This window comes from Ambystoma mexicanum, chromosome 2p, assembly GCF_040938575.1.
Source record: "Ambystoma mexicanum isolate Mex_15411 chromosome 2p, UKY_AmexF1_1, whole genome shotgun sequence".
Classification (NCBI taxonomy): Eukaryota; Metazoa; Chordata; class Amphibia; order Caudata; family Ambystomatidae; genus Ambystoma; species Ambystoma mexicanum.
The window spans coordinates 1,459,887,700-1,459,903,292 of record NC_090923.1 but is presented as its reverse complement, the minus strand read 5'-3'; the positions used below and the strand labels follow the sequence as shown (position 1 = coordinate 1,459,903,292).

At 46.5% G+C, this 15,593-nt stretch overlaps 1 protein-coding gene across 6 annotated transcripts in view; it reads left to right on the top strand.

Annotated features, from left to right (window-relative positions):
• FANCA (FA complementation group A) overlaps positions 1–15,593 on the top strand; it is a 3,206,914-nt gene that overhangs the window by 2,306,596 nt on the left and 884,725 nt on the right. For all 6 annotated transcript variants that reach the window (XM_069646037.1, XM_069646039.1, XM_069646038.1 and 3 more), the window contains one exon: positions 8,469–8,574. In XM_069646037.1, the coding sequence (XP_069502138.1) occupies positions 8,469–8,574 (106 nt within the window). The remainder of the gene's footprint in view (positions 1–8,468; positions 8,575–15,593) is intronic.

The following is a 15,593-nucleotide window of genomic DNA, read 5'->3' as shown; positions in this document are numbered from 1 at the left end:
GGTGCCTGTAGCGGAGAGGAACAAGTAATGGTATTCCCCTTATTTTTTTATTTTTTTATCCCAAAGAAAGACGGGGGAATTGAGACCCATCCTGGACTTGCGTTGGTTGAACAAACTTCTCAGGAAGGACAAGTTCAAGATGGTCACTCTTTCTCAAGTCCTACAGGCCCCCCAACTTCAGGATTGGTTGGTGTCTCTGGACCTACAGGATGCTTACTTTCATGTGCCGATTCACCCGAAGCACAGAAAGTACCTGAGGTTTGCAGCTGGCAGCTCGCACTTTCAGTTTCGGGTCCTGCCATTCGGATTGACCTCCGCCCGAGGGTCTTCACCAAGCTAATGGTGGTGGTGGCAACGTATCTCAGGCGAGGGGGGGGATTCACGTCTACCCCTACCTGGATGACTGGCTGATCCATGCGTGTTCTCCCGAGCAAGCATTGGATCACCTCGGTCTCACCTGCGCTCCCTCCACAGGCTGGGCTTCTCCCTCAATTTCAAGAAGTCGCATCTGCCACCTTCCCAACAGCTCCAGTACATCAGGGCTGTGTTGGACATGTCCTTTGGAAGTGCTCGCATCCCAAGGTAAGGGCTCTTCACATTGTGCATTTGGTGGACAAGTTTCAACATGCCCAGAGTCCCCCGGTTTTTGAATTCTTAAGGTTGCTCGGCCTCATGGCTTCCTGCATTTTTCTGGTGCCAGAGACCAGACTGAGGATGAGATCCCTGCAATGGGTACTCAAGATGCAGTGGTCGCAGTTTTCAGGCAAGATGGCGGATCCAGTTCAGATTCCACTCTCGGTCTCCCAGGATCTTCTGTGGTGGGCCAACGAAGGGAGCTGATGAAGGGGAAGCAGTTTTGGCAACCTTAGCCGGAGGTGACTGTAGTGACGGATGCTTCCGTCACAAGATGGGGCGCTCATGCAGACGACTTGACCGCCAGCGGTCGTTGGTCTCCGTCAGAATCCAGACTCCACATCAACCTGTTAGAGCTGAGGGCCATCAGGCTAGCCCTGAAGGCTTTTCTGCCATCTGTGCGAAGAAAGAGTGTCCTGGTCATAACGGACAACACAGTGGCCATGCATTACCTCAACAAAAAAGGGGGGGTAGGGTCACTCCTGTTGTGCAGAGAGGCAATGCAGATCTGATTCTGGGACATCCAGCAGGGAATTTAGCTCTCTGCAGTTCATCTGGCAGAGACAAAAATGCAGCGGCGGACGCTCTGAGCAGGCAGAGCAGGATCTCTCACGAGTGGGAGTTAGCTCAGGAAGTCCTTCTGGAGATCTTCGCCCATTGGGGAACCCCACAAGTGGATCTCTTCACCACCAGTGCCAACCGGAAGTGCAAGAGGTTATGCTCAAGGGAATTTCCTCAGAGAGGAGCCTTAGGTGAGGCATTCGTAGTGGATTGCTCATTACCACTGCTGTAAGCGTTTCCGCCAGTCCCCGTCATTCCTCAATTATTACATAGGTTCGGATCCCACATGATCCTCATTGTTCCGGATTGGGACAGGAGAGCGTGGTACCCGGACCTTCTAGAAATGTCCATCTGCCCCCCACGGCGTCTTCCCTACCGAGAGGATCTGCTCTTGCGATAGGGGGGTCAGATTCTCCATCCAGAGGTCAGGACTCCCAACCTTCACGCTTGGTATCTGAAAGGTTGAGATATAAGGATCGGGACCTGCCGGATGATGTGATGGAGGTGTTGTTTTCAGCCAGAAGGCCAGCGACAAAATCCCTTTACTGTTGCCGTTGGTGTAGGTTTTGCGACTGGTGCAGAGGACAAAATGTTTATCCTTTTCAGTGTTCCATTTCTATGGTTTTGTCTTTCTTACTTTCTTTGGCCCACAGGGGCCTTCAAGTAGGTACCATTAAATGGTTACCTGGCGGTGCTGTCTATATTCAAGCGCTCATCTGAAGAATGCGCCTACTTTAAAATTCCTTTGATTTCTCAATTTCTTAAAGGACTGACTAATGTGTTCCCACCGTCCCCTTTCTAGGTGCCGGTTTGGGATTAGAATTTGGTTTTGAAATTTCTAATGGGTGCTCCGTTTGAACCTTTGCACTCTTGTCCTTTGAGATCATTGTCCTTCAAGACAGTGTTCTTGGTTGCGGTTACTTCCGCTCGCAGAGTGAGTGAATTGCAGGCACTTTCATCTAAGCCACCCTTTACTGTGTTCCACAAGGACAGGGTTGTACTGAGGGTACGGCCTTCCTTTCTACCTAAGGTAGTTTCTGAATTTCATTTGAGCGAGAAAGTGGTTCTTCCTTCTTTCTATCCTCCTCCTCATCCTGGTAAGGAAGAGGAGCGACTCCATAGGTTGGACCCTAGGAGAGCTCTGAGCTTTTATATTTCTAGGATGTCCAGAGTCAGAGCGGACGGTGAACTCTTTGTGGGATATGCTGGACACCGATTGGGCCAGGCTGTTACCAAACAGACCTTGTCCAGGTGGATTATCCTCACTATTACTGAATGTTACCGATTGGTGGGTAAGGACCCTCCTGAAGGGTTGCAAGCTCATTCCACTAGGGGCGTGGCTCCTTCCACAGCCCTACAACGGGGAGTCCCTATTAGGAATATTTGTGATGCAGCCACATGGGTTTCTATACACACCTTTGTTAAACATTATTCCCTGGATATGATCCATGGTCAAGATATGGCCTTTGGTAAGGCGGTTCTTTATTCCGCCATCTGATTGGGTACTCAATTCTTTTCCCTCCTCCATTTTCTGGTACTGCTTTGGGAGTCTGTTAAAGATGTGGAATATGTTGGAGGACACAATCCATTCGAAGAACAAGTTACTTTCCAACTGGTGACGTTTTTCGATTGGATGTTCCTCCAACTTATTCCACATCGCCCTCCCAGCCTGCCCTTCTGGAGAATTTCCTGTGCAGCCCAGCTGGCATTGGATTGGTGCCCCACGTTATGGAGGAGAAAACATAAACTGAGGCTACGGGCACCGTGCGGCCTATTTTATAACATCTGGTGACACCGCCCTCGACGGAGGCCTTTGAGGGGCATCGACCCAACGCCATTGACGCTGGACGCCCTCTGCCAAAGCAGTTTCCGAAGTACACATCTGTGGACATTACATGTCAAAGATGTGGAATAGGTTGGAGGAGCATCCAATTGAAAGAACGTTACCAGTTGTTAAGTAACTTGTTTGTCTGATGTGCTTAAAGGGGACTGAGATGAGGCGCCGGAGGACAGAGCCTCGGCTGGACATTGCCACGCCCGAGGCCACACCCCAGGGCACTGTACTAAATTTAAAGGAGAAGCTCAGTTTTTCACTGCCAAAGGTTCCAATATCATCAAGGGACTAAGGACTGAGTACTCTAGTCACTGCAGTGAGTAACTTTAATTTCCTTCCTCCACCTCTTAGGCCTCATGGCATCCTGTATTTTTCTAGTGCCAGATGCCAGGCTGCGCATGGGATCCTACAATGGCTCCTCCGAAGTAGGTTGCTCAGTACCTTGGAACCCTCACAAATTCCCTCAGGGTCTCCAGGTTTTTCAGGCACTACCTGAATAAACAAGGTGGCATGCGCTCTCTGCCTCTTTTCAGACAGGCGATGCAGCTGTGGTCCTGGCTATTGGAGAACCAGATCTGGTTCTTGGCAGTTCATCTGGTGGGGACTGAGAACAGTTTGGCGGATGCTCTGAGCAGGCAGAGCACCGTCTCACATGAGTGGGAAGTGTGCTAGGAAGTCCTAGGGGAGGTCTTCTCTTGCTGGGGTACCCCATTAGTGGACCTGTTTGCACAGAGCCCAACAGGAAGTGCAGACCATTTTGCTCAAGGGAATTACCAGTGAATGGCGCACTAGGGTACGTGTTTCGGGTGGATTGGACCTTCCCTCTCCACTACGCCTCCCCCCGCCACCCCTGATTCCTGTCATCCCCTGGGTTCTCAGGAGGTTTAAGAGGTTCCGAGCAACCATGATCCTGACTGTCCCGGACTGGGCGAGAATATTGTGATACCCGCACCTTCTGAATTTGACCACTTGCCTACCTCTCTGGTTGCCTCATCGCCCAATCTCCTGACCCAGTTGGAGCACCCCAACCCGGAATCACTCAGCCAACATCTGATGATAAGGTCTGATGCCTGGGACCTCTCTGCGTGTAGCCAGCCAACACCTCAAGCACCAGACTGTCTATGAGATACCTGTATGCGTGCAGTTGGAGATGATTTGAGGCGTGGTGCACGGAGAGCAAGATTGACCCTATCTCTTGCCTTACCACTACAGTGATGGAGTTCCTTCTATCACTGGCCTCGGCAGGCCTTCAGGTTACCACAGTCAAAGGATATTTGGCGGATCTGCGTGAAATGACCGAATGCAAAAGTCTGACTACCAAAAGTCCAACCTTTTTTCTTATTTTTTTTTTCTTCATTTTTCCACAAATATATATGTGGGGGGAGACCCCCACAACCTCCCCCACCTTACCCCTTTACATTTTTATTAACTTTACCCCCCCACATATATATATCTGCTGAAAAATGGTGGTCAGACTTTTGGTGGTCGGACTTTTTGCCCTCTGTCATTTTGTCCTATTCCTATTTGGCGGCCTTGTCTGTGTTCAAGAGGTCTCCGGATCAAGGTTCATGTTTTACAATCCCGGTTATGGCCCATTTCCTGAAAGGCCTTGTGAATATGTTTCTACCGATTCCCTTTGTTGTCCCAGATTGGGATCTGAACCTGGTTTTGACTATCTTGATGGCGGCTACGTTTGAACCCATGCACTCATGTTCTTTGCGGCTGCTCACTCTGAAGACCGTATTCCTGGTTGTGATTACGTCGGCTAGGTGAGTCAGTGAATTGCAGGCCCTTTGTTGCAAACCCCTGTTTGTGCAGTTCTCACATGAGACGGTCTTGCTTAAAGTAAGACCGGAGTTTCTGTCGAAAGTGGTATCTGAGTTCCACCTGTCACAGGCCAAAGACCTACCAGTCTTTTACCCTCAATTGCAGCCTTCTAAGGAAGAGGAGCGCTTCATCGATTGGTTCCCAAGAGGGATTTGAATTTTTATGTTGCAAGGATGTCCGAGCTTCGGGAATCTAATCAGCTCTTTGTGGCCTGCTCTCTGACTCGAAAAGGCCTGGCTGTAACCAAGCAAATGTTATCCCAGTGGATTATCCTGTGCATTGCGGAACACTATCAGTCTGCAGGTAGGGAACTGCCTTCTGACATCAGTGCACTCTCGACCAGGGGGGGTCTCCACATCCACTGCCTTGCAAAGGCAAGGTCCCAGTTAGGGATATTTGCCTTCCAGCAATGTGGTCTTCACTCCACACGTTTACCAGATTCTACAGTCTGGACGTTGCCCGTGTGGCCGACGTGTGTTTTGTCAGGGCAGTGCTGCAAAATCTGTTACTGTGAGCTTTCTGCCCACCTCCATTGTCCTAATGTATGGGGAGTCTATAAGATGAGGAATCTGCGGGAGAAAGGCAATCCATTGAAGGAGAAATTACTTACCGTAATGTTCTTTCTGTGGATTCTTCTCCTGCAGATTCCTCATCTCCCCTCCCATTAATCCCCGCTCAGAACTGGTTGGCAGTTAGTGCACGTCTCTCTTACTGAGTGGCCATCTGGTGAAGGTCCTGAGGTGACCGTTTTCTGTCTTCAAGCCGCATGTTCTCTCAATCAATCTTTAAAAATAAAAAAAACATGGATTTTTTAAAAATTAATTCTGACTACTGTGGAAGTTTTCCACTGAGTTCTTTCATCCGACTGGGTTGTTTGTTGTTGTTGCTAACCTCTTTTTGGCTGTTTAGCCTCTTCTCTCACTGTTTTCCTCTGCAGCAGTCGAGCTTGGGAAAAAATGGGGAAACTGAGGTCTAGGGCGTAGTGAAGTGGTATATATACGACGCCCAACATCACGTCCTGAGCCGACGATCGAGCATGAGCAGGACGGATGGGCGGCCGAGTTGAGGTCTGCTACGCCCTATGTCAAAGATTTTCCGAGCATTATTATGAAAAAGTTATGTTTTTAAAACAGGGAACAGAGGGTTGTTCTTCACGACTATGGGGGTCCTTTAATGAATTGTATGACTAGGTTTCCTGTACTTAATATACAATTGTTAATTTTCATTGGTAAGGGGGTTGGATTGATTGATATATACATCATTGTTTGTTGTGCTTTTTAATGTTGTCTTGTCTTGATTGTTGTATGTCTGAAAATTAATAACTGATTGTAAAATAGTACTTTATGATTGCGCTTAATTAATCTGTTTCATGAATTTTAAAGAATGTTTTATGACTATTCTTAATGTTCTGCATTTTACCTAAGCATTGTAATGGTATTGAACTTGAGTTATGTTTCTGTTCTTTGTATGTTTATTCAAAATAAAAATAAAGTGATTACAAAAAAAAGATTTTCCGAGCAGTAGAGCTGGATGTGGATATCTAGTAGATGAGGAATCTGCGGGAGAAGAATCCAGAAAAAGAACATTACAGTAAGGTAATTTCTCCTTCTCTTTCCTCCATCTGATATCTTTGCCCTACCATCATCTGAGTTTTCCCTCCTACAGTCTCTTTTTACCAGCTCCACTTGGTATCTTCCTCCTAGCTCTTCTCGATGTTTCCCTCTTACCACATTCTGATATTTTCTTCCTACCACCACCTGATATTTTCACTCACCCTCTCAGGAAGGAGGCTGCGTAAGTAGTTTATTCTTCTGACTCTTCTGCTCCTCTGCCCAATCACCAACTCACACCAAACTCCTACCACAAAGTCTTCTAAATGCTCCCACCTCTACTTCCTGGGATGTCCTTTTCATATTCCAGTTGGTCCTTACCTTCAACCAATCTGGGTGCTATTCTCTGTACATGTATATTCACATTAGTGCTGCAGCGTGATTGGTTGCCTTGGGATTGCCTCCACCCACAGGCTCAAGGTATGTCTTTGTGAGCAATTGAAACCGTGGCTAGACCATTGCTTTAAGAATCCTCTCCAACATCTTGGATTTCCTGTCTCTGAGAGTCTGCACCTGTGCCCTCGCATCTGAAAGTGTTGGCGGTACCACGGCAGCAAGACCTGTAAGCATTTGACAGTTCTTTAGAGTTCTCATTTATGATTCTGATAAGGTGGAGGCCTAGCTCTTTGAGAGACTGGGTTGGGTAGGGGTACGCTGCTGTGCATGAGATTGGCACTGTCCTTGCAAGGACCTAAAGGTCTGTTGGCACTTTTGTCCAGCACCTGACTGTCTCCTGCTCAGTGGTCTGGACTAAGTGTTGGTGACCAATGGATCCTCCCTATACCTCCCAGGGACCCTCATCAACTGGCTCAGGGTGGTCCCCCGCATCCTTAGTCAGCTCACTAGAAGTCCCCCGAATCAGGCAGAGGACTTTGTCAGAGTGCACAAACAAATCCCCCTAACACACTGAGCAATTTCTGTGATTAAATTTGCACGTTGAAGATGATGACAAATGCGGCGCGGAGGGAGCTGACCATCTACATATGTTCTGGAATTGTCCAGGCCTGACTGCATTCTGGGGCAGGGTTTTGGAAACATTATCTGATATTACTGACTCTGTGGTTGACACTGACCCGTTGGGTGTTCTGTTTGGGATATGGCAGACTGAGGGAGCTAAGAGCATGGCTAAATTCCTGAATATTGGCTGTATAGTGGCTAAAAAATGTGTTTTGCAAAACTGGAAGAGTCCCACCCCCCCTTCGTTCCAGAAATGGTTAAATCTGCTCATGTGGTCCCGAAACTGTGAAGAAGAGTTTATTGAAATGATCCCAGCTCGCTCCCGCCTCCGAAACATTTGTCCGCCTTCAATAGCTAATTGAATGGCTTAGATGACACCTCCACAGTAGACGATTCCTCCCAGCCGCTTCCTTGAAGAACCTGGGAACTTATTGCCCCGCGATGTTTCATTCCCCCCATTGTTTCTGTATACCCCTGTATTCACTTATGCATGTACCTAATGCTTTGTCTGCTCTGATGTATTTATATGCTTTATGCCTCTGCCGACGGAAAAAAAAAGTTTAAAAAAAAAAGAAGTTGATGACAAATTTCTGTTGTTCTGGTGTATTGGACTGGTTTACAGATAATTGATAGCCCAACGTATAGCCAGTCGTCCTCTACCTAACACTTTTTGATAGTTGTACTAAATTACATTAATATTCGTAGTAAACACAGTCCAGTTACAGGGCATTTAGAGAATTGCATTTGCCTTAATAACTGTTTTTCTATGAATATTGTTTTGTGTAAACCCTGTAACACAGTAAAAAATTGATTTAAAAAAGCTCAGACGAGTTAAACAATTATTTGGTTCAAAGAGGGCATACAAATAATAGCTGCCATTTGTAATAAGTGCGCCTGCAAACATTCCTTTGCCTTTTTGTAATGCCTACTATATAGATACTCATGTGTTTGATCTTACAGGATGTCATATTAAAACTGTGACACCTGAATGCACATGGCGTTTGTCTTTATAGGTTACCTAACTAGGTCTTTCTTTCTTTGCAAAGGATTCTAGTGGCTCTCCCTCCATCTGTTTTGATGTCTGTCCGGCACGAGAGAAAGCATGAGTTGGTGGACTGTAGTGATTTCTTTCACTTTGTCGATACAGAGCTGGTAAGTGATTCTCCATTAAAGAATCTCGGTATTTAACATTCTTGTACCCATCCTCGTGTGCCCCATTCCTCAAGTTATTCATCTTCTTAATTTGGCTGTAGCTAATTATGAGACAATATGGGTGCACTGGAATATTGAACCGCATGTGCATGTCTCCTTTATTTTACATGTAATCATTTATGGCATATGAGAAAATGTAGGTGTATTAGGGGAATTAAAACTATCCCAGGAACTGCTCTGAGAGTACTGTGTCGCGTCAGAAGTAGGAGTCATACACAGGTTGGACACTTTAAGTGCTTTATTTAAATAACATGGAAAATGCCTAACTCGCCTTATTGCTACAGGGATGTTCCCCGCCTAACCAAACTAAGGGGGCTAGTCTGTCGTCAAAAGTCCAAAGAAAAATGTCCTCGTTCCAAAGGCCTATCTGACTCTACCACTTAAACTAATAACTAAAAAATTGCCAACATATATCTTCTGGCACCTTCCCTTTAGACGGATGTCTCTAAACTTTATTTCAGGGTTAGCCCATGGTGTAACAAGTCTGATAAGTCCGGTAAACTGGAAACAAGTCAATTAAGACTATTCTTCCTGATTCACAGTGTCTTTTTCATGAGCTGCTGTAACTCCTGGCATATGTTCATAGGTCTGGTACTCCAGAGGGTGAAAGACCTAGCAATGTCCTTGATATCCTCCTTACTGTTATTCTGAATGTACTCTTATAGTTTGTCCTTACTTTTAGTCCTTCAGATTTTTTAAAGGTCAACTCTCCTTAGGTTAGGATGTTATGTACCCTTAATAATGGTGTGACACCACCACTCCTAGGGACACACTATTGGGTTCCCCTCTTTCTTTCTTAGATATCACGCATTGATACTTGGACTTACTTCTGTGTGCTTTTCAGAGTCTCCTGGTAATGGATTCCAATATTCACCAGCAAGTATACTTGGTAACTTACTCAATATTTCCCAATATACTTATTCTTGCTCTCTCAGTGATTCACAGTCAACCTCAGGGTTCCTTCCAATTAATGCATGTGGTTCCGGTTGCCTCCTTCTTCCCGGTTCCACTTCAGTACCTTCTCAACGCATGTGGCTTTTCGGGGCTTGGCATCCATACAGGTTGCTTTCCTTGACTCTCCGTCGCCTCTTTGTCTGTTTCACGGAGGACTCGCTCTGGGTGTCTCACCATGTTGGTGTGCTCGGTGTAGGTCTGCTGACGGGAGATTTCATCTCTCCCGTTTCCTTTCGTTTTGGCTCTGTTGATGTGGCCCAAGGCGTTGACGCTACCACTTCGGACGGTCGTCAAGACTCCATCTTGACAGCATCTTTCCTGCTGTTCTCTGCGCCGGACCTCTGACATCTTTCTTTGGCGTTCTCACCGTCTGATTGGCACAGACTCTGCGGCTCCGCACAACTCCGCCCCTCCAAGGCATAGCTATGTTGGAGGGCTTCCTCTGTATATGTCACTCTCCTCCTCTCTGATCGCTGCGTCCTGGTTACATACAAGTTCATGCTCAAAGGGGCGTTCCCTTTTCCTCCATGCGTCGTGTTTGATCCAGCATTACCTGAAGCCAAACAAAAGGAAGGCACATTACTTGTTATTGAAGGTAATCTCATATAGGTAGGGTGTTCCTTGTGGGAATGAGAGTCCTTCCTCTCTAGATGGGAGTCACTCCCAGTGAGATCCCACTTGCCCAGACCCCTAGGGCGGGTCTTGTAAAGTGGGCTCACCTCCCTGTTCTGTTTAGGGTACGGGAAGAATGTGCCTCGACCTGGCCAACCGATCTTTAAGTGAACGTGGTGTCAAGGAGTCACATGTGGTGCAGCCTTCCCAGCCGTGATCTGATCCCAGGCACAGTAGGCAGAGTGCATGGGGATCTGAGGCCGGGAACTGCACGTCGCAGGAAGGACACCTGCTGAAGCCCGCCTGAACCGGCATACTACGGGAGAGGTGAAGCACCAGAGGCCAGTGAAGAAATCAAATAAGAAAAGCAAACACTTTGTGGAAAGCGAAGTCACGTGGAATTACAAGCACAAACTTAACCACTAGCACTGTGAAAATAGGTCAGCTCCAGTTGACATGGAAAAGATGACTGAGGTGCCGCAGGGTGGGGTCTGCAGAGCACGCATGTGCCCATTGCCACGCCCGAAGCATTGAATTTAAAGGGGAAATACTGTTTGTGGAGAAAAAAAAATCAGTTCCCATCCCTAGAGAGGGACGCCGATGCAGGATGCAGGAAAGGGGGCGGGATGCAGAAGTATAACTTAAAAGGAAAAGCGGGTACTATAGGCTGCCCTCAGTCTTATTTACTCTGCCGTATTTCCTGGACTCTTTTCTAGTTTCAGTTCAACCAAATATTTAATAGGATATAGGTCTCCTCTTTTTATCAGTGTCCATCTTGTCAGAGTTCCAAAGAAAGAAAAGGGTTTTCTCAAGTATATAGTATGGACTCTCAAGTTCCCAAAAAAGTCTATCCTCTCAGTGATTGTAGATGCAGGGATATTGCTCTAACCCTCCTACACCAACTATGTGGGTCTCTCCCCACAAGATTCCAGTCTTGCTCGATTCTGTTTTCCCCTTGGGATGATTCCTTACTTGCTTTATAGGGCCCTCCTGGCTGCCATGGTTCTCTTATTACCAGTTTCTCGCTTGCTTCATAGGGGTATGTGTATCCCATTCTAGTATATCTTTCTCTTGGTTTTTGGGTGTGCCTTTGAGTCATTTGGTTGCTTTCAAAGTTTGAATTGTTAGGGATCCCTTAATCACTTGTATTATTTATGTCTGACTCCCTCTATGGAGCTGGTAGCCCCTGGTATTTGTCTAGACTCTTAGTTCCTTCTCCCGTTGTTCTCACAGTCTGGTCTCTGTGTCCCCCTCTTCTATGAGCAACCTGCGTACTTTCTCCATATCAGGTCCTGATCCAGCAAGGTATCTTTGACCCGGTGACAGTGCCGTTCTCCCCAGCTCCTAGGCGTCTTCTCCTGAATGTAAGTGGGAATGTTTCTTCGCTCGCCGCTATGTTGCTTTCTCACTGGTTTTACGTAGAGCAAGTGGGGGACTCATTTTTCTCTTGCTTGCTGGGTTTGGCGTGGTTTTCTGGACTCCAAGCCCAACATGTCCTTTGCGACTCGCCGACTCCACTCAGCACTGTGCTTCGTCAACCATGTTTCTCGTTCTTTCTGGCTTCTGTCTCGGTTTCTCTCCGGGTCTTGCTTCAGACCTCCTTCTGGGTCCTTCTCTGTGCGGCGCTGGCTCTGCCTCCCAGTGACGGTACGATACTGGCGGTACGTCGGAGGCTTGCCTCTGTGTATCGATTCTCCTCTTCCTTTCAGGGGAATACCAAAGGGGATTGTTTAACTGTCAAGCCCATTGAGACGCCAGTATTGCCTGTAGCCAAATGTTCAAATGCATTTTCTACATTATTTGGAGTTCCACAGTTGACAGTCAGATCCACATCTGGTATTCCCATTCATGCAGCTAATGTCTCAGTTGTAGGGAGTTCCTTACCTGAATTGGAGTCCAAGTTCCCTGGTGGGGGGTGTCATTCCCATTGATGTCCTGCTTTCTCAAACCCCTATCTAGTTATTTGCTTAGCGGGCTCCCCTCCTTAGTCTCAAAGGGGATGGCTCCCACTTGGGAAGAAGGGGAAAATTCTCTAGATTCATCACAGTACGTGATGAGCCTGGAGGTTTCATCCCTTCTTCCTTGGGGGAGCCACCCCCTTTGAGACTAAGGAGGGGAGCCCGCTAAGCAAAACCCTCCCTAGGGGTTTGAGAAAGCAGGACGTCAATGGAAGTGAGAACAGAAACAAGGAAGTCTGCAAGATGGATGCATTGTTTGCAACGTTTGGGGGCTCAGCGCCTGGCACGCAGCCTTCTAAGGCATTCAAAGCAAGATGGATGGTAATAGCGATTGCAGAAGCATATAAACTGTAGAATAAACTGTGTCCAGCCAACAGGCATGCGCTTGCGGTTTGGGCAAAGGCAACAGCAGTAGCCTTTCAGAGGCATGTACCTTGGCCAGTGAGGAGCAAAGGCGGCTACCTGGCTGTCCCCATCCGCCTTGTGCAAGCTTAACTGCTTGCACAGCATCACTAGGTCTGATGCAGCGTTTGGTCAAGCAGTATTGAGGAACTTGTTTGCATAATGAGGCAGAGCCACTCTCCTCCAGAAGGTCTAATATCAGTGATAATCACTCATGCAGTATGGAGGAAAGGGGACGGGATGTTAGGATTAATTAATAACTGTAGTGACTAACGAAATCTGTGTACAAAGTCCCCTTTCCTCCATATGACCCTCCATTCCTTTCCCCCTAAAAAATGAGTCCGTTTTAATGCAACTGGGCGATGTGAAAAATGGGGGACTGAGGTGAGGCGCCGAAGGGCAGAGTCTGCTGAGCGCGCATGTGCCCGTGGCTGCGCCCCTGTGTGCCATACATTTTTTTGTGGGAAAATAGGTTCTGTTCCTGCCCCTAGTGAGGGACACCCATGCGGTATGGAGGAAAAGGGACTAGGGACTAAAAGTATGTTACATCACTACGGTGTTAGTTTTTTTTTCATTAAACCTATGGTTTGTTACAAACCTTTTGTTCTACTAGTTCCATCCAAAATCACTTTAAACAATTGAGTTCTCCTTTCATCTTTCCTTTCCGAAATGTCTTCTTTCGTTCAGTTCTTTTCAGAGTAATCTCTCTCTGCCCAGTTGAACTCTTCCTTTAGAAACTTTACCAGTGCAAATATTTCCAGGAAGTGTTCTCCCCGCTGCAAGCTGCTCCAGAAATCCTCCTCTTTTCCAGAGTATTTGTCCTCAACTAAAGCCCCTAGGAATTTAGTTCTCCTGTCTGTCAATCCTGTACAGAAAAGGGTTAGATGTTTCAAGGTTTCTTCTGTCCCTTCTTTGCCACAAATTCAACAGTTTACCATAGCTGTTTGTCAGTTGTAGATCTTGAGGATCTGATTTGTGGGATATAGTTTCATCCTAAAATGTAGGAATTGAGACCTATATAAACTATTGGTACATTTTGATAGGTACATTGGTATTGAGCCCCAAGTCTTATGTTCTTCCCTCGAAGCAGTCTCCAATTTATATAGGTGTTTTCCTGCTGTGGTTTTTACCCAATCGTCTTGCCAAAGTTTCCATTTAACCTTTGCAGGATTGATCATCAAATCTTCTTCCTTAGCTTGGAGATGGTCTAACAAGTTTGGACAACTTTAGCTCCATTCTTTCAAGAGGATATTGTTGGTAGTTTTAATGCAGCCTCCAGGATTTCATATGGTTTTGCTATGTCTGGCAGGTGGCATTTTCTGTATAACATTAGCAACTTCCAAGAGACTCTTGCTTGCAGGGAGATCAACCCCAATTCAAATCGTATCAAGGAGGTTAGTATCAGATTCGGCAGCCTTAGAATTTTCTTCCAAAAGCCCCCTCCAACGAGCGCCATAACTGCCAAGGTGTTAGGGGAAATCCTTCTGCTCTGTATATTAGTACTGGCGTGACCTCAGCTTGGTAGAAGTTAATTACTGGCGTGATGGAGAATTTTCCTAATTTTCTATGTATTAATCTCTCTTGGGAGAGAAATGTCTTTAACTTTGTCCACAAGAAAAGCTGACGTGGTAGATCTGTCCTACTGTTATTTATGAGAGTTCCCAAGTATATGGCTTCTTGCATTTGTCGATGGGGCTTTTTTTAATAAACCATTTGTTTATTTATTTAATAATATGCATTCAGCCATCAATTGGATTTACATATAGTCATCATGAACCATCATATTAAAAAAAACGAATGGCACTATAACACAGTGCTTGCATTAAGCTATACAAAACAGATAAAAAAGGACCAACACTAAAATATACCATAAGAAAGTTGGCTAAATACATTAATACATATCTCATAAAATGTCATCATGGGATAGATTAAATTCACATAGTTGCCCTGTAATAGTTTTTTCCACACCACATTAAAATACTTAGTCAAGTGAATTGTTGTATGCCTTCAAATTTTTCATTCTTTACGCTATGAGGCTCTCATAATGGCATATAATGTGTTCGGCTGTTTCAATAACCAAATCCCCACATAATCTACACCACCGACAGGGTCTTGCAATGCCAAGTTTAGCACCAACAATTTCAAGCGTCTCCGAACCATTTAATTTAAACAGTAGATATTGACTACCTGTATTACTATTTGGAAAAGCACCCAAATATTTGGGTTACTTCTGTACGCTCTAATCACTGCTGTATAAACCTGCTACTATTAGCATTGGAAGCCAATCGTACCATGTCCCTTTCCCTTCCAGCACTTTGTATCACATGTTTCGGGTTATGGTTTATCCTGGCTTGTGTATATCTGTCATAAATCTCCCCCCGTCTCACCTGGGATCGCTTCTTGCTCTGTTCCGCGGGAGGATTCCTCTTGTGGACGGATCGGGTCTTGTATAGACTCGCTCGAGTCTCGTCCGGCTGCAGAGCGCGTTCAGAGTTCCGGGAAGGCCGTTGTTCCAGGATGTCCAGGGAAGTAGGTAGCGGTCGCCAAGAATGGGGATTCCAGGAGTCGAGTAGAGGCAAAGGAAGAAGGAAGGAGGAAGGGAACCAGGATCTTGGATAGAAGATTCGCCGAACAGCACACACACGTCGAGTCACTACCTAATGATAGCGTTGAGACGCGCGGGGCCGTGGGGGTGTGGCCAATTTATAGGACGTGCCATGTGCGTCGTGAAAGCTGGTGTGAGGCTAGTCGCTTGTTTGCGGCCATGTTGGGAGTAACAAGGAATACAAGCCCCGGCGCGATAAGGACCAGGAGGTCCAGAAAGGGCAAGTTCTATGGGTCATGACAGCATGCCTCCTCCGAAGACCTGTTCCACCAGGTTTGCCCGGGTGTATGAGATGGAATCCTCTGAGTAGTCGAGGGGTATTTAAGTTAGAAACTGGTTCCCAGGTTCTCTCGCTAGGAGGGTATCCTTTCCATTCACCAGGTATTGAAGTCGTACCCGTTTATACCTGGAATCCCATATTCGGGACA